Source organism: Eubalaena glacialis, chromosome 4 (genome assembly GCF_028564815.1).
Source record: "Eubalaena glacialis isolate mEubGla1 chromosome 4, mEubGla1.1.hap2.+ XY, whole genome shotgun sequence".
In the NCBI taxonomy this organism is placed as follows: Eukaryota; Metazoa; Chordata; class Mammalia; order Artiodactyla; family Balaenidae; genus Eubalaena; species Eubalaena glacialis.
This window is the reverse complement of record NC_083719.1, coordinates 91402006-91424537: the sequence shown is the minus strand read 5'-3', so window position 1 is coordinate 91424537 and position 22532 is coordinate 91402006. Positions and strand designations below refer to the sequence as shown.

The 22532-nt window shown below is 39.5% G+C and overlaps 1 protein-coding gene across 1 annotated transcript in view; it reads right to left on the bottom strand.

Moving 5' to 3' along the window:
- Positions 1-14834, bottom strand: part of CAMK4 (calcium/calmodulin dependent protein kinase IV) — a 216827-nt gene extending 201993 nt beyond the window's left edge. Inside the window, exon 1 of the mRNA XM_061189506.1 lies at positions 14659-14834. Within this exon, the coding sequence (XP_061045489.1) occupies positions 14659-14819 (161 nt within the window). The 5' untranslated portion in view covers positions 14820-14834. The remainder of the gene's footprint in view (positions 1-14658) is intronic.
- Positions 14835-22532: the final 7698 nt, after the last annotated feature.

Here is a 22532-nt window from a genome sequence, read left to right as displayed (position 1 = left end):
TGACAGTCAGTAAGACACCTCCTAAGTCATCTGGTCTCTCTTTTTTCCTCCTTTCTTCCTAGCCATTTGTATCTCATTAACACCTTCCTCAAAGTTTATTCATTTGTTTCTTAAGTGCTTCAAAGAAATCCCTTCACCAGAAAAGAGACTAAGACAATTAACAGCAGCTACTAAAGAAACGTATGATGAAACCAAAAGTCAAACTTTATTTTACTAGTTAGGTACTAAGTTAGAGAAATATATTCTTTATGCATGGCTAATACCGATGTCATTTTAATACAAGAAGTCTTTTTTATGTGATATGTTTTTATCAGTGTACACAGACTACAGCCTGCTTTAAAATATTCCTAATCACATCTGTTTCTGTTCTGTTTTTTAACATCCTTAAATGATTTCCAGGACTCTCCTATTTATTTCTGAATCACAGTCAAGTTGCAGTGATTCTGGGTCTGGTTATTTAACTTTCCAGTGAAGAATGCATTATTCTCAATAAAAAATTAATAAATATATGACAAAGTTAAAGTTGGCACAAATAAGATCTCAAAGTTACAAAATGATTAATATTCTCTAATTTTAATGCTCTCCTTATAAGAAAAGCAAACTGTAAAAATTATACAGAAAAACCTATCTACAGCAGTTATTTTAAACTGCCCCAACTATCCCTTTGTCTGAAGATATGGAAAACCTTAAGGTTATACCACACATTATTTTCAGTATGCGAAATACAAAAGAACAGCAGTCAGATATTTATAAATATTAAGATCTCCTTTCTTGGACTGCCTCAAGCTCATGCAATGTCATACCGTGTTTACTCCATGCCTTCATGTCTGTTAGCTTCTCATTAACTGAGGAAACATGAACCTGATTCTTGAGAATTAACAATTTAAGACATAAAACTGGCACAAACTATCAAAGAAGGCAACCTACTGCTAAAGAAACACTGAACAAGTTAATAAATTCAAAAAGACCAAGTAAATGTTGGTAAACTGGTGCTCAACAAATCACAAGCATCACAGGTTACTCCAGGTTGGAAACTGCATTTGGAACAAGCAGGTGAAAGTGTGGTCAGAGACCTAGAGGAACACTGGGTTCTTGGTCCTGAGAGAGGTGCATGACTGAATGAGTTGTGCCAGAATGCAGATCCAAGTTCTGATGGAAACATATGATTCTCAAGATGGGCCAAGTTTTATTTTTTAATAGCTGAGCTTCTAGTTGGCAACAAAAAAATCCTGTGCCAGCTGCTGAGGAAATAATATGCTGGGAGCTGGCAGGCACGGGCACTTGGAAAGCCAACAGGTATGGATATGGATGCACAGTGGATACCAAGGTGGTAATGCCAGAAGGCAACTCCTAGATAAAGCCAAGGCCGCACTATACTGCCTGTGAAGTGGGCCTCTTGACTGCATCCCCCAACATCTGGGAGAAGAACAATGGTGGGCATCTGGGAAAGGAAAAGTACATCACTATCCTCAAGCTCTGCTTGCCACATTAGCCTAGATTAACTCAGGTTAGTCTCTGAGACACTGCAGGCAGATTCTGAGGTTGTGACCAAAGTTAGATAGATATTCAAAGTGAGGGAAGGGGTACATGGGCATCTTGGTCGGCTCAACTGCCATAGCAAAATACACTGGGGGACTTAAACAACAGACATTTATTTCTTACAGTTCTGGAGGCTGGAAGTTCAAGATCAGGGCACCAACATGGTCAGGTTCTGGTGAGAGCTCTCTTCCTGGCTTGCAGACAGCTGACCTCTTGCTGTGTCCTCATATGGCAGAGGGAGAGAGAGTATGCTCTCCCATCTCTCTTCTTACAAGGGCACAGATCCCATCATTAGGGCCCTACCCCCATGACTTCATCTAACCCTAACCACCTCTCAAAGGCCCCTTCTCCAAATACCATCACATTGGGGGTTAGGGCTTCAACATAAAAATCCACGGTGGGGACACAAGCATTCAGGCCATAACAAGGGGAGATACAAGGAAAATGAAATGGACCTGGGTTCTTGTGGGACAACGTTAACAGGGAGAAGTCAGGTAGGGACAGAGAGGTGCTTGTGGGTTGAGGTGTAGCTAACTCAGAAAACAAAAAATAGCCCTAGGTGAGGAGTGACCTTCCTTCCATCCCTCAGCTCCATCTCTGCCCCCCTCTCTCCTATACACAATCTTTCTTTCACCATACTTCCCTGGCCTCTGTCATCAAAAATAGAGATGGGGACATACACATTTTCCAGAATAATTATTGGGCTGGCCAAAAAGATCGTTCAGGTTTTTTCCATACCATCTTACGGAAGGAAAAACGAGCAAATATAATAATGAGTACATGTTTCTAAAAAAGAGATTAGGCATTTAAAAAGTACAAAATAAAAAAAAAAATTATTCAAGGAGCCTCCAACACATTTACAAAGCCTTTGGAGCTTAGAACCCTACTAACTCCAAAAGCTGCTCTGTCTCCTGAACACGCAGTAAAGAACTAAGGTAATCATCCAGAGAATTCAACTGGAAGAAAACATAGATGCACAGATGCTTGTGGCTAGAGAGTACCTTCAACAAAGATGATCTAATCACAGAAGGTCACACGATTCCCAGTTCATTCAGACATGGGGGGCTCTTTAAGACAGAGCAGCCTGATAAAAGACCAGAGCCCCTAGCATTACAAAGGACTTTCAATTGCAGATGCCCTGCTGGTACAACTGACTCATTTACTCAACAAATATTTAATGAGTGCTCACTACACACCAGGCATTGCAATAGGTCTGGGGACACAGTAATGAACAAAGAGACAGAGGTCCTGCCCACAGAGGCTTACATTCTAAAGAGAAGGACAAAGACATTGAATAAGTAATTTCACAGTGCGCTGGTTTAGCAGAGGATATGCGTAGGAAAAACATCCTGAAGGAAGAGAGATTTAAGAGTGTGCTCATTTTCCTGCAGTTGTTCATCTAACTCTTCTAATATTTACTCATTCACTCGCTATTCCACAAACACTTATTAAGCACTTATGGGGGGCAGCTAGTAAGCTGGAGAATGGGCTTAGTAGTGGGGACAAAAGATGGATAAGATTCGGGGTTCCTCTGTCTGAGGAACAGATGCTCTGGTGGTGAAGGCCACAAAGCATTTACCTGTAAGACAATAAATGTGTGACATGGTATGAGAGCCGGGAGGCAGGAGAAACCTTCGGCTTAGGGGGCAGGGTGACTCTCCTGGAGGAATTAGAAGGAGAAGGGCGTTTCAGGCCAGGAGAGTTTCACGCACAACACCATGGAGGTATGAGGAGCATGAGGGGTCCCTTGAGGATGGCAGGTAAGAGAGGAGCACCACAGTCTGACAACCTGGTCTTGAATCCCAGCTCTGCTCCCCTCCCCAGCTGCGTGAGCTTGGACAAGCTGCTTGACCTTTCTGAGCTTCAGGCTCCTCATCTGAGAAATGATGCTCGGGTTGATCACCTTGTTGTATTATTGAAATAATTAGCAATGCACATAAAAAAAAAAAGGAAACTCTCAACATCAAGTTCCTGGTAAACACTCCATGGTGGTTAATAGAAGTGGTGGGGAACAAGGTTGGCAGGCAAGTTGGGGTCAGAATGCTAAAAGACCCAAGTAAGTTGGACTAAGGTTTTTTCCCTGTAGCTACCTAATTTGGAATCATCATCCCCTACCTCCCACCTCGTGTCCTGTCTGGGGCATGATACTAAGCTTAAGTGCCAACCATGGAGCTAAGTGTTTTTACATATGTGATCTAATTTCATCGTCAGAGCAACGTTGTGGTGGATATACTACTACAAATCTTCATTTTAGAAATGAGGCTTAGTGAGGTCTAGTGTTATGCCCAAAGGGACCCAGCCATCAAGCAGCAATTTTATCCTTCTTGTTTTCCTGCCTGCACCCTGCACCTTCTAGCTCAGCTCCTGGCTTAGCACCTGCCTGGCTCAGCAGTCCTCCTTCATCTCCACTCTCAACTGTCCAGAACGCCCTACTTGCTGCCCCAGCCTCAAAGCTTTCCTGAGTAGCTGCCTTGCCCAACTGCCCCCTTGGGCTGCGCCTCCCTGAGCGTCACTCCCCTCCACCACCTGCCAGCTCAAGCCGGGACTGGAGCTCTGCTGCCCCCTCCTGGCCTGGGCCAGAACCTCATCTGCTCCCTGGGGCCCTCAGCTCAGTCCTGACATTCCATTTCCTCAGCACCTCAAGATTTGGAAGAACTGTACCATTTGCTGTGAATTATCCTGACAATTTCCTCAGGCTTCCACTCTGCTGATGTGGCATATATACACATGACAAGCTCTGTTTCTTATTATGTGTTTAATTCGCTTCTAGATACAGGTTACACTCACAACTTGTGAACTTGTGAACTCACAAGTTTACTTCACTGAACATTTTTATTACCTTACGTGTTCACACTGAGGGAAAAAGGAGAGGAAGGACTCAGAGTCCCATGGGAACCACTAAAAATGTTTCCACTCACACAAGAAATCTTCAGAGGCCTATTATGACTGAACACTCTAGGCCAGGCTGATTTACTGAATTATATAATTTGAATTTGGTTACATTTAATAACATAGTCCTATTTTCTCAGTGCTTGTCCTAACAGGGAGCTTTGAAAAAATAGATGAGATTCACTTGAATGAATAGGTAGCAGTGCATTTATATCTGGTTAAAGGTAACACTTGGACTGACTAGTTGTCACAACTAAAGAACAATTTTGTACATCTGTGAAAGTCCCACATGGACGGTTGTCACTTACTAAGTTAAAGAGTCACTAACTATCCCTTCAAGACAGTACAAGAAGTAAGGCAGACTAAGCTGAAAAGTACAAGAGGGACTTCCCTGGTGGCGCAGTGGCTAAGAATCCACCTGCCAATGCAGGGGACACGGGTTTGATCCCTGGTCCAGGGAGATCCCATATGCCGCGGAGCAACAAAGCCACAACTACTGAAGCCCATGACTAGAGCCCGTGCTCCACAACAAGAGAAGCCACCGCAATGAGAAGCCCGCACACCACAACGAAGAGTAGCCCCCGCTCGCCACAACTAGAGAAAGCCCGCGTGCAGCAACAAAGACCCAACGCAGCCAAAAATTAAAAATAGATTAATTAATTAATTAAAAAAAAAGTACAAGATTCTGGGCAATGCAAGCAAAAGTCCCTACTAAACAGTCCATGAAGACTGAAAGTGGGAAGAAATCATTCAAATACTGCATTATAGGTAACAATAAATGGGTGAACATAACTACGGATTTGCTATCCCCTACTCTTCTTTGTTCTGGTTTGTAATATTAGTCAAATTCTGTCTATAATCATGACAAATCAAAGAAAGTACACTTTTAACGAAGAATGCTACCACAAACTAGTAAAGAAAACAGTTAAGAGCATGTCATATGTATTACTTTTTTAGCAGACCATTCTAAACAGACTGTTATCTCTAGTTTTTTTAAAAAATATTTTTGCAGCAAAATTTTGGTGAATTTTTCAACCATATCACCCTGAAGCATGACTTAAGAAGTAATTAACTGATGACAATGCATTTGTTAACCAAGTTAAACTCAGCATCCTGGCACTAATGCTCACAACTCTCCAACCCCTGCCCGCCAAACACTTCAGGCAAATGCAGTCAGCTGCTTAAGCCAGCAGTTGACAAAATTTACCATGAAGTAAGTTAGGTATTTTGAAATTGAGGTTCTTGCCTATGAATTTTGGGTTCAACAACAATGAAAAACAAAATTCATTAAACCCTTTGATTATTTGATGGGCAAACTGTATTCCTTTTCTCTTTTTTCTTTACTCTGCCATATGACTTTTTTGGTTACAATGGCAGTTACGTTCTTATCAAAATCTTTCATCAGGTAGTCTTAAAATGCATAACAAGTGCACATATGTGCCCACTTCCCCTTTCTGCACAAAGTCACACCTTGCAATATGATTTCTTTGTTTGCATTTTGATCTATGTATTTGCTTTAAAATCATTTTCATAAAGCAAAATGTTAGTATTTAAATATAAGTAAAAAACTTATTCAGTAACCACTTAGAACTACCATTCTTTAGTCCAGTAATCATCAAATAAAATGTTTTGAGCACATGCTCCCAAATTGTGTATACTTATGTACCTATAAATGCAATACATATGCTATTGAACCAATATGTAATGTTCTTTTCAAAACATTTTAAAAAAGCAAAAATTAGAAAAAAAAATATGTTCTTCTAGCATCCCATTATATTATGCACCCCCTGGATGTGAACATCCCACTTTGGAGACCTCTGCTCTAGTTAAGATATGAGTGACTGCTTTAGTTAGCTCTAAACTCTATTCAAACTAAGAAAGAATAACTTTTCTTCAAAAAAATGCTTATTTAAACAGTCTCAACTTAAAGGACCTTAATTAGTCCACCTGTCATATGTGTATGGCATATAGAACGATTATTCAACATGCAGATAATATATTAGTAAACAGAAAAATGAATTAATTAAACTTTACTAATTAGAAGCAAATCTTTACTGATCATTTAGCATATTACTTTATAATCACTGTCACTTCAAATATAATAAAAGAATGAGCAACCTGAAATCTAATTATTATACACAAAACAAATGACCCTCCAATAGTCTTTGAATGTGAATGCTGATCATGGTATGGAAATTTAACTCAAACACCCTTCAAATAAAGCTACTTCATTTTCAAAAACATGAATGATGATTGGAGCTAGCCAACATGCTACGTAGGTAAGAGCTGCAACTGATATAGTTTCAACAGATGTAGAAAGAGGATGAGAATGCACTTAAAGCCTGTGCTCACTGGAAAAACTAATAATATCAGGTTGACATGTTCAAAGTAAAAGGGAGATCAAAGGTAATTCCTTGAATAAATGAAGTTTTGAGATCATTTTAACCTGAAATTCTCGTATAACTGAGGAGGAGTAGAAGTTTACCTTGACTGATCTAGGTCAGGGGTCAGCAAACCTCTGGCCAAGGGCCTAATACAGCAGTCACTTATTTTTGAACAGTCCACAACTTAAGAAGAGTTTTTACATTTTAAAATGGTTTTTAAAAATCAAAAGAATGTGATGTGAAAATTATATGAAATTGAAATTTTACTGTCATAAAGTTTTATTGGAACACAGCCATGTGCATTGGTTTCTGCCTTGTCTACGGCTGTTTTCACTCAATCATCAGAGTTGAGAGTTGCCACAGAGATCTGTGGCCCACAAAACCTAAAATAGTTACTATCTATCCCTTTACAGGCTCTTTACCCAGTGTAGGTAACTGATCTTAATCCCCTCAATCCCACACTTCCCCTTTCTTATTCTAGTCTAGAGTGTGGGAGGGTTTCTTTTTTCTTTTTTTTTTTTTAAACCAACATGGTAAATTCTCTCTTACCCACCCCCCTCACTTATCTACATTGTGAGTTAGTGGCAAGTTCTGAGTCCCACATCTTTAGCCCAAGAGGAAGCTGCTTCTATAGCCACCTTTTTCTCTCATAATGGTTTCTCTTTATCTATAATTTTGGTTTTCGGTTGATACAAACTCAGTCATTTTTTTTACAGGCTTTCTTTGGTCTGATAATCAACTTACCCTCCCAACCTTATCTGTCATTACAATGTTCATGCTTTGTAAAGTTTGCAAAATAAAATATACACCCCACATTCTTCTGCCAGGTTTTTTTTGCCTTTTTCTTTAGAATGTATTTTCCATCTGGAATGCTCTTCACCAAAGCTCTACCTTGTTAAAATCCTGCCAAAATTCAAGATCCACCCCTCCCAATGAAGACACCTCAGTCTTCCCAGTCAGAATTATCACTCTGTTGTAAAGACTGCTGTAACTCATTATCTCCATCTGGTATTAGTTTTATTTATTTATTTATCTCATATTAGATTGTTGGTGCCTTACAAGTAAACTATACATGTGGAGGCCAAGTAGTGTTTTATTTATCATATTCATTCATACTCTATCCCCCTCACCCTGCCCCCTACACCATAAATTGCCTAGCTCATAGTTATTCAAAGGATCAGACCTGTAACAGAGAGGACATTAAGTGGCATGAAGACATGGAATTAAATAACAAGGAATCAAAAAATGACAACATCATTCTCTTTTCAATTATTTTCAATTGTCTGATTACATCAAGAAGAAAACCTCAATTTGTGCCACTATGGTTTTAACTTTGCTAATCTTTGATAATCTCCCTTTTTAACAAAGAGAAAACAATTCTCAGGCTTGGAGCTTTCTGGAGGCAAGCATTTCTAGCTATGATTTAGTAAAAATGCTTCGTTCTTATTGCCTCTATTTATGGGATGAATACTGGTTTTCAATTTAATGAAAATAAGTATTCTCAGTAAATAAATTTAGGTTGACAAAAATGAGGTGATTTAAACAAAAATATTAAGCAAATTATAGCACAGATGGTATGCATATACAGCAGAAATCAACGGTAATACACAAAAATGTCAGAAACATTTGGTTGTAGTAGATAATCAATAAAGCCAAGTGACTTTATTCCATCAAACTCCTTGTTAACCATCTACATAACTAAAAGAACATCATGTAAAAGACTAGCTTCAAGCTTCTGAGACAGTGGTTCTCAACAGAGGAGGGGGTGACACTTGATAATGTCTAGAGACATTTTTGGTAGTCACAATTGGTGGGGGTGGGGTGGCTGGGGGAGGATTGCTACTGGCATCTAGTGGGCAGAGGCCAGGGACACTGCTAAACATCTTACAATGCACAGGACAGCCCCACATCAAAGAATTATCTGGCCCCAAATGTCTACAGTGCCAAAGTTGAGAAACTGTTCTAAGAGAAAGAGCAAGCTTTACAGGTACTACCCTTTGCCCATCGTTATAAATAATCCTCTATGCAGCACTCTGTCCTGATTTGATCTGCCACTGATAAGATTGCTGAGGAAAATCTCCCACCCAAACCTTTCATTATTTTACATCACCCACACAGCCACTGCCCTCCATTAGCAATTAGAATTTTAAAAATAGACTGCACTGAAGAGGACATGTCCTTTATATGCTAATACTATGCCATCAATATTTAGATCTAACTTCCTAATTAAACCATTGGAGTTATGAAATTTTCAGATTATCCTGCACTATCAAATAGATTTTTAAAAATAAGGTAAAGATTAATACAATTTGAGTAAAACTTTGATTCTAGCTGCTACTGACTTCATGTAAAGTTATTCTTTGGCTTGAACTATATGGTTCATTGACTCAAATAATATATTTTGCGGAATAAACCTGACCTTGCAATTTTTAAAATTCAGTATTTTTTATTAGATGTTAGCTTTAATGAAAGGGAGTCTAAAGAGAACTACTTTTTAAGCTAGCAAAAAAAAATCATTAACATAAAACAACACAACAATTAGTAGTTGAAACAGTTCGCTTGGCTACCACTCAGTACTTTATTCTCAAAAGTATTACTGCAAACACATAATCCACACAGATGTGTCTGAGGGTAAAGCATTTACAAGAAAGGTCTTTGAAGCTATTTTGTGGTTAGTGTTTTCGTTCTCTTTCTTTCTTTTTTTTCTTTTTTTTAAAGTAAAGTTCACCAGAACAACTTAGAAGCTGATTGCACCTGTGTCTTTTTTTTTTTTTTTTCCAAATTAGGAGTTATTTTTACCCTTGCAACAGTATTTAAACATGGAAAAATAGTGCATTCTTAAAGTAATGATCCTATCATAATCTTCACTTGACTTTAAGGCTCTTTACAATGAGAGTATTTTCAAATTTAGCATTTACTATGTATTAACTTTAGTGGTTGGCATAGCTTGGAGGCATTTCATGCTTTTAAATTCAAGTTGATTTAACTCCTAATTCTGACATGCTTGTGGTAAAATGATAGTAAAGGTGAAACTGAATCCCTTTCATTTCAGAGCCACAAAGCACTCTGCCAACAGAAAAGCAGCATTATTTTCAATACCAACAAGCTACAGAGGTGGCAGTTATCAATACTGCCAAGAAAGGAAACAAATGCTGAGTGAGATTAAGATCATGGTCACACACGTCAAACAGGTCACCAGATTTCCCTTTCCTTGGGGTCCTTAGAACTGAGATCATCACATCAGGACCCACAGTGCCTGGCCCACTTTGTTATCATTCATTCATTCTCTTCAAAATCATTTGTTGAGCACCTGCTGAGTACTGAGCACTATGCCAGGCAATGAGCACACAAGAGTGAACCAGCCAAATCTACAGACCCTGCCTTCCAGAACTTGTAGCCAGTGTTGGTGCGAAGAGCCTGTGCAGCCCCAGTTTCTGTTCTCCCAATTGCAATCCCACCTTGCTACTGAGTCAACTGCCTGAGAAAAGAATCAGGTGCACAGAGAACAAGAGAGGGACTAAACAGGTATACTTTAAATTCCTAGTGAGATAAAAAAAAATAACAACATCATCCCCAAAAGAGCTTAAGATACCAAGTGCAGTGCGTGTGGCAGGAGATCCATAGCCAGCTGTGGGGATACGCTGGATAGGCTGTGGGGCCCTAAAGGACAGTGTGAGGGAAAGACCAAGAGCCCAAGAAGCACTGGCTAAGAATGGCTCAGGAACGGACGTGAACAAACGGAAGGAAGGGAAAAGGGAAAAGAGAGGATCCGATTCCTCCCCAGCCAGGAGCACAGGTTGGAGCCCTCCTTTCAGAAAATGCACACTTTGCTGTTTCCTTACAGGAAGCATTTGCTGACCATTACCTGGGAACAAAGTTACGTGTTACCGAGCGGACTACAGCCCTGCTCAGGCCTCTGGATTCCTCCACTCCACAGTGAAGGTGCTCCTGGTCCAGCCTCCTGAACTGCTCAGCCAGTCCAGAATACACTCCACGCAGCAGGCCTCGTGGAGAAACCAGAGTTTTTCCAATAGTGTTTGAAAAGGGAAACCCAATAATGTTGGAAGGAAAGATAGGGGGATTTTTCTTTACAGAGCTATGCAATCGGACACTACTCAATGTTACCAATTGGTCTGCATGGCATCTTTCGAAAGGAAGATACTCATACTCATACTTTAATCTGGCATACACAGATTTACGGCCTAAAACAGCACTTTTCAAACTGAATCACAACCTACTAGTGGGATGTGAAATCACGTAGGTTCAACCAATATTTTTAAGGAACTAGAATAAAATCAAACAGCACAGAATAGGAAATATTAGAGTACATTGCTGGTAATAAGAATAAACATTGTTTTATGAAGCTTTTTTTTCCATTTTATATACACATATGACTCACTATCTAAATTTGTTTCCTGAGCAAGAACACACATAGCAAGGGATCCTATATAATTATGCTTAAATTGGGTTGCTATGTAAGGTTTTTTTAAAATTGTGAATCAAGTTGGGTGGTGGGCAGGTACTGAAAGTCATTAGCCTAAAGAAACTATAGTGAAATGTAATGGAAATTTTAAAAAAAAGATTCCAAAAACTCAATTTCTACGCTGAAAAAGAGAGCAAACGTATTTCTCAAAATACTTTAATTCTGTGATTTTCACACTCTTATTCTCTTGTGCTAATTATCTTTCATTTGCTTCCCTGAACTTGTGTGTGTGTGGGAATACATCTGATTTTGTTACAAACATTCTTTCAATCTCATACAACAGACAGAAACAAAAGGTGAGAAATAACTGAAGACAGAACATGGGTTTGGATGCACAGGGGCAAATCATCACCACAAAGCAGCCCAGGCCAAATCCCGTCCCTCTGTTTGCCAAACCACCCGGCAGAATCTGGACCAGAGGGAGGCTCCCTTCTCCCTTGGAAAAACCTTTAAAACACCAATTTCTCAAATCACTGGGCAAAGGACCAACCACTCTTTATGATATGGAGTCCTGAACAGGATCACGGCCAATTCATTTTTTTGAGTAGAACTGAATTTGTTGTAAACTTGATTTTTGTAAACTTTTAAACAAATTTTATAAACACAGCAGTATTTTCAAATGTGGTTTTTGTGAAAATAAATTAGTTTGCCTGAAACTCTTAGATAATTCCTTTCAACACCCTTCGGCCCCTGCTTCAGCCCCTGCTTCAGCTCCTGCCTCACCCTCATCCTGAAAAAAGAAAGCTATCACATCTACCCTGGTCTGAATGGCTATATGTGGATTGGTGCTGTCAGTACCATCCAGGGGATTCAAGTGGTTACAGCCTTGGGAATTTTGCTCCCTGAAATCCCCAAATACATCCTCAAGCTATGTTGCCCTAACGGTCATTTGTCCAATTTTCCTGAATTCAGGCGTCACTACCTTACAACATGTAATTGTAATAGATTACTCTATAACTTAATCTATACTTGATCTGGAGGGAACTGTCTATATCCTGGAACTAACCACAATGGCACCACACAACGCTAGGGGCATTGTTCTCTTACTCTTAATAACAACTGTGTTACTAATGAATTAAATGTTTTGGCTTTAGAGTCTCCATTGGCAGGCAGACTTGGCCCAAGACTGGGAGTAAAGAGAGTAAAGATTTGAAACCAATCGACTGAGCCTCAACTTTATCACTTGTGAGGAAGAAAACTTGTCACTCAGTCAATATCTACAATTATAATTCTGTTGCATTCTCTGGCTTTATAGATTCTTACTAATTATATTTGTAACAGAGTTGCTTTATGTTTTAGGTTTATTTTGTTGAAAAAAAACAACTTTGACCATGAAGTGATAATATTTCTCAAAGTCTCAACCAAATGGAGTAAGTATGCACCTCACCAATTCTGCCATCTACAGAGAACTTACCTAATATACATGAATACTGAAAAAGAGGACAGAAGTAACAATTTTAAATCTCTTCTCAAAATATTTTAATTCTGTGATTTTCATGGTAATCAAATGATTAGCTAGCAGAGTGAGAGTCTTAGCAATATATAATTGATTTATATTCACGCTCCAAAATTTAGTACAAAATATAACAAGCTGTTTTAAAAAGTATAATAAACTCCAAATTCCTTAGGTTTTCCCTATGAAGTCTACCATCTTGTACATATACACCATTTGTAGTTTATTAATTTTTCTACCCATTTTCCCATTCCTTACATTAAAGGAAATTTCTTGAGCTTCCTGAGGGCAAAGCTTAATCACAAAGATAACGTGTGCTGATGGTAAGTCATAGACAATTAGGAGCATCTAAGGTAAATGTTACTCAGAAAGCAGTTAGATTTGGTGTTGAGACAGTCCCTGGAGCACCATCAGGCACTTCCTCTACTAGGTGGCAGTTTCTAAAACTCACCAATTTTAAGTAGATTATCACTTTAATCAGAAGTTTACACTGTTCCACTGCAGCTCATCATACAATTATGTAGGCTTCAAACCTTACAGAAGGAGATATTTCATTTTCAACCTACTAGGGGATGCATACTACAGCAGATGTTCAGATGAACATTGAAAAACTTGATCAGAACAGGATGTTTATGTATGCATTATTCAATGCTCAAATATTCTGAAACATTTTAAAATAGTGGCAACTCCTAAATTTTCATTCAGAAGTTTTGCTTTTCTTCCACACCTACTGCATTCAGTGAGCCATTAATAGTAGTGGCAATTCGGAGGGGAAAAGTGGACCTTACACAGTCCCACTAGGTACCAACATCCAGAATCCCACACTGTAGTCTCCAATGACATAAAAAAGAAAATGGCTGTTAGCTAAACTGTTTCCAGCAAAAAAAGAATGGAAAATAAAATTGCAAAGAAATAATAAGTACAGAAGCTTCAACTTGTTAAACACTGAAATTACATCTTTAGATTTCCTATAATAAAGGGCCTGGTTCTAAAATGAGTGTTGAAAAGAAGTCCCTTACCTATGGATAGCAGAAAGGAGAAAAGGAAAAAGGAAGGAAGGGAAAAATATTTTTCAATGGATACAAATATGAGAACATATGGCATCATTCACTTGGCAAAACCACTACCTGTTTGGATCTTCAGAGAAGGGATGAGGAACATTTCTACAACCCCAGGGAGGTGGTTTTCTGCATACATAATTTAAACAAATCACTCCAGCACATGAAAGAAGAGCCGCAGAACTCTTCTCACTAATTACCACCCCATGTGCTGCTTTTTCTTTAAAGCCACACTAGTTCATTATTCTGCCTTCAACTCTCTTAAATGATTCATTTCCCCTTCACTCCTGAGCAGACTCTGCAGGGAAGCTAGTGTTTAAGTTTAATTTCTAGTGCCACTTGCTTTGAAGAGCTTGATGAGGGGAAAGAGAAAGAATCTAATTTAATAATTCTGTCATGATTTGGAGAGGCTCCCTCCGCCCCCCAACCCCAAAAAATAACTAGACAAACAGGACCCTCTGGCAAGATATAATCGTGAGCAAAGACACCAGTTGGGAAAGCAGGGCCCACGTGCGGTGGGAGCTGTCACGCAAGGGAAGTGGCAGCCGGTGAGGAGGAGGGAGAGTGGGAGAGAGTCGGGCTGCTGCTAGCAGCTGCACCGGCCTGGGCGCTCCCGGGGAGACCCGACTCGCACTTGCATGGTGCTGAGCTCTCTCCCAGAGCGGGTAGAAACCGAAGGGCAGGGAGGCCGGCTCCCGCATCCTCGGGAGCTGTCGCTGCGAGAGGGAGAGCGCCCGCTGCGCGCCGCGGGCTTCCCCAGAAGCCCGAGCCCACGCACAGGGCGCCCGGCTCCACCAGGTCCAGGGCGCCCCACAACGCCCCAGCTCGCCACCCCGCCCCCCTCCGCCTTACCGTCCCAGCTCCGACTCCACCTCGAAGAAATCGTTCAAAGCATCCCTGTTGGAGCCGTCGATCCAGTAATCTGGGACGAGGCTCCCGGCCCCCGGGGCCACACTGGCGGTGACCGAAGAGCAGGACGAGGCGGAGCACGAGGGCACCGTGACTTTGAGCATCTTCGCGGCGGGACTCCGGAAGCCGCCGCCGCGGTCGCCACCGTTGCCGGAGCGAGAAGCCCCGCCGCCAGTCACCGCCTGCGAACGCAGGAGCGAGAGGTGGCGTCCTTCAAACACACGCACACACCCACGGCCGCCTCCCCCAGCGCCCTCAGCCGCGCTCGGGCTGCGGTTCCCTTTCTGCACGCTCTGGCGGGAGGGTGGGCGGAAAAGGGGGCGAGGAACTAGGAGACGGTGTGGAGGGAGAACCCCAGTCGCCGCTGGCGAGAGAGAGGAGGCGGAGGCACTGCAAAGGAGAGCGGTTCCCTCCCCCTTCGGTCCTTCCCTCCCCACCTCCCTCCACCGAGCCTTTCCAACCCCCCTCCCTTTTTTTCCTTTCTTCCTCTCTGGCAGTGGCTGCGGTGGAGCCGGCTAGGGCGCCTCCGGATGCTGGAGACTGGGGAAGGCACAAGGGCCAAAGCATCATCCCACGCTACCTCCCGCTGGAATCGGGTGCCTGGAAGAGACCGAGCGCACAGGGACAATCGCTCCGGGTGTTGAGCGCCCAGCGCGCTCTGGGAGCACATGGGTCCGGGTGGCCAGCAGGATGGTGAGAAAGGGACCTGGCTGTTGGCGCAACTCATCTCTCCTTGAGCACGTCTAGGTGGCGAGCCCCTCCCACCCAGCACCAGCTAACCTGCCATCCCTTGTTCCTCCCTCTGTCAAAGGTTATATTGACAGCTGGGAAGGGTGTCCTCTGGTCGCCGATCCTCCAGGGCTCCTATGCCCAGAGCCAGTGAAAGCTGGAGGAAAGGGAAGTGCCTGGGTCCACGGTGACCTGACTCACCTTTGAATGAAGTCTTCAGTTGTAATAGGTGCTGTCGTGCTGCTGTTGGCACTGCCTCCTGTGGCACTTCTGGAGCTCCTGAAAGGGCAGGTATTTGCTATGTCTAGTTGACTCCCAGCTTCTGAAGGCTAGCAACAGAAGTGACACAGAGAATTACAGGTTTGGAAAGGCCCTATGGAAGCCAACTAGTCCAGCCCTCTGCCTTAACGCAGGACTTGTCATCATTCATGACAGAGAAGATTGCTACATTTAAAGCTCTTTCCTCTTCCCAAGAGATGTGTCCCATCACGAGCATTCTAATGTCTGCCCATCAACTTTAGGCTATCCTTCTAAGTATTGGTTAAATCTATATCATTTATATTTCTACCCTTGAACTTTTTTTAGATTTCAGCAGAAATGAACAACAATTAGTCATTATATTCTGTAATAAATCTTTGTATATATAAAGACATTACATCATATCTCATTTCTGGCTAAATAACTTTAAGCCCTTTATTTAATCTTACTTCACAGGTATTACTTTTAGTCTTTTTTTTTTTTTTTTTTCTTTTCTGACTTTCCTGCAACATGCACTAAACTCTTCTCAGTGTGTCCCCATTCCTGATTACACCAGTAAACACGGTCCAATAGTTTCCTCTATTACTGATTAATTTTTTACCCTTAAGAGCTTTTGTGCTATATTGGTGAACTACCAAAAACAAAGCAAAACCAAAAAAAGCAAAAACAAAACCCCCCAAATCTAACCAATTAATGATAGGAACTGACCCTTAGTTGATAGGAAATGAAAAATAAACTATACAGAAACTATTCTTCACAGGTAATTTTATGAAGATTAGCATATGATCAGTTTACAAATGGCCTAAAAAATAGCAAGTACATGTAGATTCATACAAATTCAATTAATACTGAATTATATGGTGAAAGACAAAATGCTCACGACTTGTTACTTTTCAGAGAATGAATTCACTAATCTTCACATTAGAAAACCAAGTACACAAGCAAAGCAAGCTGATGAAGCTCTTGAAAGTAAATTCTAGTTCTTACTAAATCAGTTTCCCTTGGCACTGACTGGTGGTGGGATGGGCATAAAGTAGTGGCTAGGCCACTTTTATTTACACCTTTTTGAGGTAAGTCCTGAAGTGGCAGCACTGCATGGAGATACTTGTCTGTTGTGAGCAATTCTTTTATTCACAATTCTTTTCAACTCATGAGTTGAAAGCAAGCATATTACACTGAAAGAGACAGTAAGCCTTTTTTTCTCCTGCTATTTTAGGGAACAATAGCTAGAGAAACACAATTTCATGATACAGAGGTGATAGTAGAATTGATATTTACATTCAACATTGGTTTAGTTATTTGACACCTATGCTTTTCACAACTGACTTTTGTAAAAGTGTTATTAGCTGCAGCTTAAAAAGAGGGTATTTGGTTTCATGAATGTAGTTTATTTAAAAACTGAAGATGAAAAAATTATTTTAAAACAGATGGAACGGGAATAGAATCTATGCAATTTATTGTCACTCATTATGAAATATCACCTAAAATGACAGAAAAGAAACAAATGCATATATCCACAAAAAGAAAGAAAGAAATAATATCAACTAAAACTTAAAATCTTGGAACAAATGAACAAATGGTCACTCACTCAGAAGACTGGGTAGACATGAAACCAGATTTGCAATGGGAGAAGCCAATATGAAGAAATATAATTCTTACCACAGAATTCCAGAAATGCTCAGGAATTAGAGTACCAGATCTTTCTAAAAGTGGAGTGAGGATAAGACATTGGTTCAGTGTTTTTTTATAAGAAGCTCTTAGGCCCCTACATTTCTTCTTCTATCATTCACAGCCAAAAAACACACTTCCTAAGCTCTTCGAAAAGAGAGCACATTTAATCTTTGGAAATTTTGAACAAAAAATGAAGTATGTCTTAGATCACAAGGTATAGCTACAAATGTATTAAACACAGAGGGATTCATGAAACTCTACATAATAAACAGTGAGACTTCCAGGTCCAACAGGCTCCCAGGATGCTGAAAAATAGGCTTGTATCTATCACAATCTCAGCCATGCAGAAATTGGAGGATTCCTCAATGAGAAAACTAAACAACCCAAGGGGAGGGGGATCTGTGGATACTGACAATTAGGATACTGCCCCCACCAACAAAGGAACTTGGCTTTTGTTAACACCGTACAGTGAAGCCCATCATTAAACAGGATCAGGAACCCAAAGCTACTAATGAGCTATTTTATGTCTCACTCAAATATAAATGGACAAGTTTCCATTCTGGTATGGCAAAGTAGCTGGTATGACTAACCTTCCTGAATATGACAATTATAATCTCTGAACTAAGTATAAAAACAGTTATTTAAATATGCAGAAAGAACCACCAAAATCAGAAAACTGGAAATGACGCAACCCATGAAAGAAAGGAATTCTTCTGAATAAGATGCACATTTATTCAGCTTTTCCTCTGAGGGCTCTGCAGGCAGCACAACTCTTAGTAGCTTGAGGTGTCAGAAAACAGAATTCAAGCCTGGCAGAGAGGCTAAAAATTGAGGAGGAAATTCCAGAAAGACGGGACCACAGTGGAAGAATCCAAAAATCTACATGTAAAATGTGCTCAAATAATAGGCTAATCTCTGAGCTACATATATGTGTGGGAAATTCTGAGGAACCCAGCAAAAAGGACAAAGCAATAACTGGAAGGTTGAAAACACTGAGAAGAAATTTTAGCTGTTCTTCACCACAGGGGAGACATGGTTTGAAGTATGAGTCCCATCAAATTTAACTGTGGGTTAGAAGAAAAAAAATCTCTTCAGGAAAAAGATAATGGAATCCAGAATCTCTCCAAGGAGTCACTGACAATCCAGTCTACACACACGCATGCACAAACACACACACACAAAGACTAGATACATGAAGTGGTAGGAAAATGTGAACCATAGTCAAAAGAAAAATCAGTCAATAGAAACCAACCCCAAGGTGACTCATAGGTCGATATTCATGGACAAATTATTTTAAACTGCTATTATAAATATGTTCAAATAATTAAAGGAAAAGATAGTCATAATTAGTGTACAGATGGGTAGTCCTATCAGAGATATGAAAATGATTCAAAAGAAACAATTAGAAATTTAAGAACTGAATAAGCAAACTACCTGAAATTTGGGGGAGAAAATCATTCAAAGGGTTTACAGAAGTGTGCAGATTGCAGGAGAAAGGGTGGGTGAACTTGAAAATAGAATATGGTATCCAACCTCCAAGATCATCCCCACTGATTTTCACTTCTTAGTATTCATGCTCTTCTGAATTTACCTATCACATTAAATTAGGGTTGACTTATGTGACAAATAGAATATGGTGGAAATGAAGGTGTGTGACTTCCAAGGTCATAAAAGCATTGCAGATTCTGCCCTGATCTCTTGGATTGCTTATTCTGATGGAAGCCATGACATGAGGATACTCAAGCAGCTCCATGGAGATGCTGATGGGAAGAAGAACCAGCTTGCATGAGAGTAAGCCACAACTGAAGTAGATTCCCCAACCCCAATCAAGCCTTCAAATGACTGCATCCCCAGCCAACATTGGACTGTAACTTCATGAGAGACCTCAGCTGAAACCACCCAACAATTCAGAATTTCAGATGATTCAGAATTCTGAATTCTGAATTCATAGAAACTGTGAGAGCTAAATGATTATTGCTGCTATAAATCACTGAATTTTGGAGTAATTTGTTATGAATCAATAGAGAACTAATAAAAACAGAAATTATCCAATCTAGAGAAAAAGAAAAAATATTTTTTAAAAAATGAGCAATTCTCAGTGAATTTTTGGACAATATCAGTATATCTTACATGTAACTGAATTTCCAGGAGGAAAGGTGAAAGATTCAGGCAGAAAATTTATTTGAAAAAATAAGAGTTGAAATGTTCTCAAATTAGGTAAATGACATCAACTTACAGATTCAAGAATCTCAGAAACCCAAACAGAATAAATAGAAATAAAATCACACATAGGTCCATCTAAGTCAAATGCTCCCAACAATAGAGTTCTTAAAAAGTTCTGAAAGCATCCCTTTCTGAGAGAGAGAAAGAGGGAGGAGGGGGAATATATTATATATAAAGGAAAGTAATACAAATGACAGATGATGCCTCATCAAAAATACTGTAGGACAAAAAACAATGGAATTATATCTCTAAAGTTTTTTAACTTTGAAGATATTTAACTACTGAAAGAAAGAAAAAAAAAAAACCAGTAGATCCAGAATTTCATACCAAAGGAATATTTTTAGGCTGAAGGGAAATAAACAAGATGGAAACTCAGACATACCAAAAAAAAAAAAAAAAGACAGCAAAAATGGGATATATGGGTAAATAAAAAAGGCTGTATTTCATATTCTTCTCTTATTTAGAAGACAACTCATGGTTTAAGGCAAAAATTATAACACTGAATTTTGTGGTTTATAATATATGTAGAGGTAAAATACAAAATACTACATATAATTCCTTCTAAATAATATTCAAGAAAAGGCAAAATGAAGTGACAGAATGCAGATTGGTGGTTCTCAGGGGCTAAGGAAGGGTAGAGGATTGACTGAATATGGGTTTGGGGGGATTTGGGTGGTCACAGAAAGTTCTGCATCTTGAGTTTGATGGTTGTTACATGATTTCATGCATTTGTCAAAACTCTTCAATTATACTTTTAAAAATAATGGATTTTATTGTATGCAAATTGTATCTCAATAAAGCCAAATAAAAACTGTAACAGTAGCACCAGCAATTCTTTTAGGTAAAATTAAAAGTCCATAAATATTGAAAAGGAAGACATTAAACTGTTCCCATTTATAAATGACTCGATTTTTACATAGAAAATCCTAGGATTTGACTTAGGTTCCTAATATTAATAAGTGAATTTGGCAAGGTCACAGGGTACAAGGTCAAAATAAAATAATCAACTATATTTCTACATGCTGCAGGAAACAACTGGAAATGCAATAAAAATATTTCATTCACAACAGGGGTCCTCAACCCACAGGCCACAGACTGGTATTGGTCCATGGCCTGTGAGGAACCAGGACGCACAGCAGGAGGTGAGAGGTGAACGAGTGAGCAAAGCTTCATCTGCCGCTCCCCACCACTCGCATTACCACCTGAACCATCCCCCCCAACCCCCGTCCGTGGAAAAATTGTCTTCCATGAAACTGGTCCCTGGTGCCAAAAAGGTTGGGGACCACTGATTTACAATATAATAAAACAAGCATAAAATATTAGGAATCGATTCAACAGAAGGTATTCAAATCTTTTACAGTGAAAACTATCATATATTGCTAAGAGAAATAAATGGAAAGATATAACATGTTCATTGATTGAAGTTTCAATATTGTTAACAAATCGATGTTCCCCTAATTGAGATGTAGACTAATGCTAGTAGGCTTTATTTGGAGAAATGGAAAAGTTTATTCTAAAATGTGTAAAGAAATATAAAATACCTGGAATATAAAAACAATCCTAAAAAAGAACAAAGTTGGAGGTCTCATTATATCTGATTTCAAAATTTACAATAAAGCTACAGAAATAAAGACAGTGTGGCATTGGTGTAAGGAAAGAAAGAATAGGTCAATGGAAAAGAATAGAGTTTAGAAGTAAAATGATACACGTGGTCAATTAATCTTTGAAAAAAGTAACAAAGCAATTTAATGGGCAAACAAAAGTCTTTTCAATAAATAGTTCTAGAACAATTGGATATATAGGTAAAAATGAACCTCAAAATTTTCCTTGTACCACAAACAAAAATTAATTTAAGATGGATCATAAACCTATGCATATAAGCTAAAACTACAGTAATACTTTTAAAAGAAAAGACTAAATCATATCTTCAGGAACTTACAGTAGATAAAAATGTCTTAGGACAAAGGGAGCTCTAAACATAAAAAAATTAAAAATTGGAATTTATCAAATTTTAAAACTTAAGTACAGCAAGAGACACAGTTAAAGTAGAAACACAAGCCACAAACTCGGAGTAAATATTTTCAATAGAAATATCTGACAAAGAATATGTAACTAGAATATATGAAGAATTCTCAGAAATCAATTTAAAAAACTAAAAAAAGATTTCTGGTTTCTGCTCAGGATGTAGAGCAATACAAAAAACATTGCTTTAACCCTTATAATACAACAATTAAAAGCCAAAATGCAAGGTCAAGATTTCCTTGAACGCTTCAGAGAACTGGGGTCACAGGACAACCAAGTAGTCTAAAATCTAAGGAGAGACAAGTGTTCACAAGGAAAGATGGCAGTTGCTTACCTGCAGCAAACACAGCCACATACCAATAAGAATTTGATATGAAGACTAACAAACTGGGGGATATCGAACGTGGGTTAACAAAAGAATGTGAGCCTGGGAGCCACATACAGAGGAAGAGTTCGCACCTTCTTGCAGGCTTTTCTCCACAAACTCTAGTGGGCACACAACAAAAGATGGTTGAAAGTCCTGAAAAAGCATGCTTGATAGTGCAAACCTGGAGAAGGAGAACAGTAGCTACTGTGCCTACAACAAACAGTGTCACTGGCATAAGCCCACAGCAGATGGGGATAGGGAACAGGAAAAATCCCTCTACGCTAAAGAGAAAGGCAGGAATATGTCCCAAAAACAGAACTACAAATGGTGGAAAGGAAAGAGCTCTAAATAGGTCACATCCCCAAGATCCAGGGACACAGGGCCTACCTAAGACTAAAGATTTTTTAAAAAATTTTTATTGGAGTATAGTTGATTTACAATGTTGTGTTATTTTCTGCTGTACAGCAAAGTGAATCAGTTATACATATACATATATCCACTCTTTTTTACATTCTTTTCCCATATAGGTCATTACAGAGTATTGAGT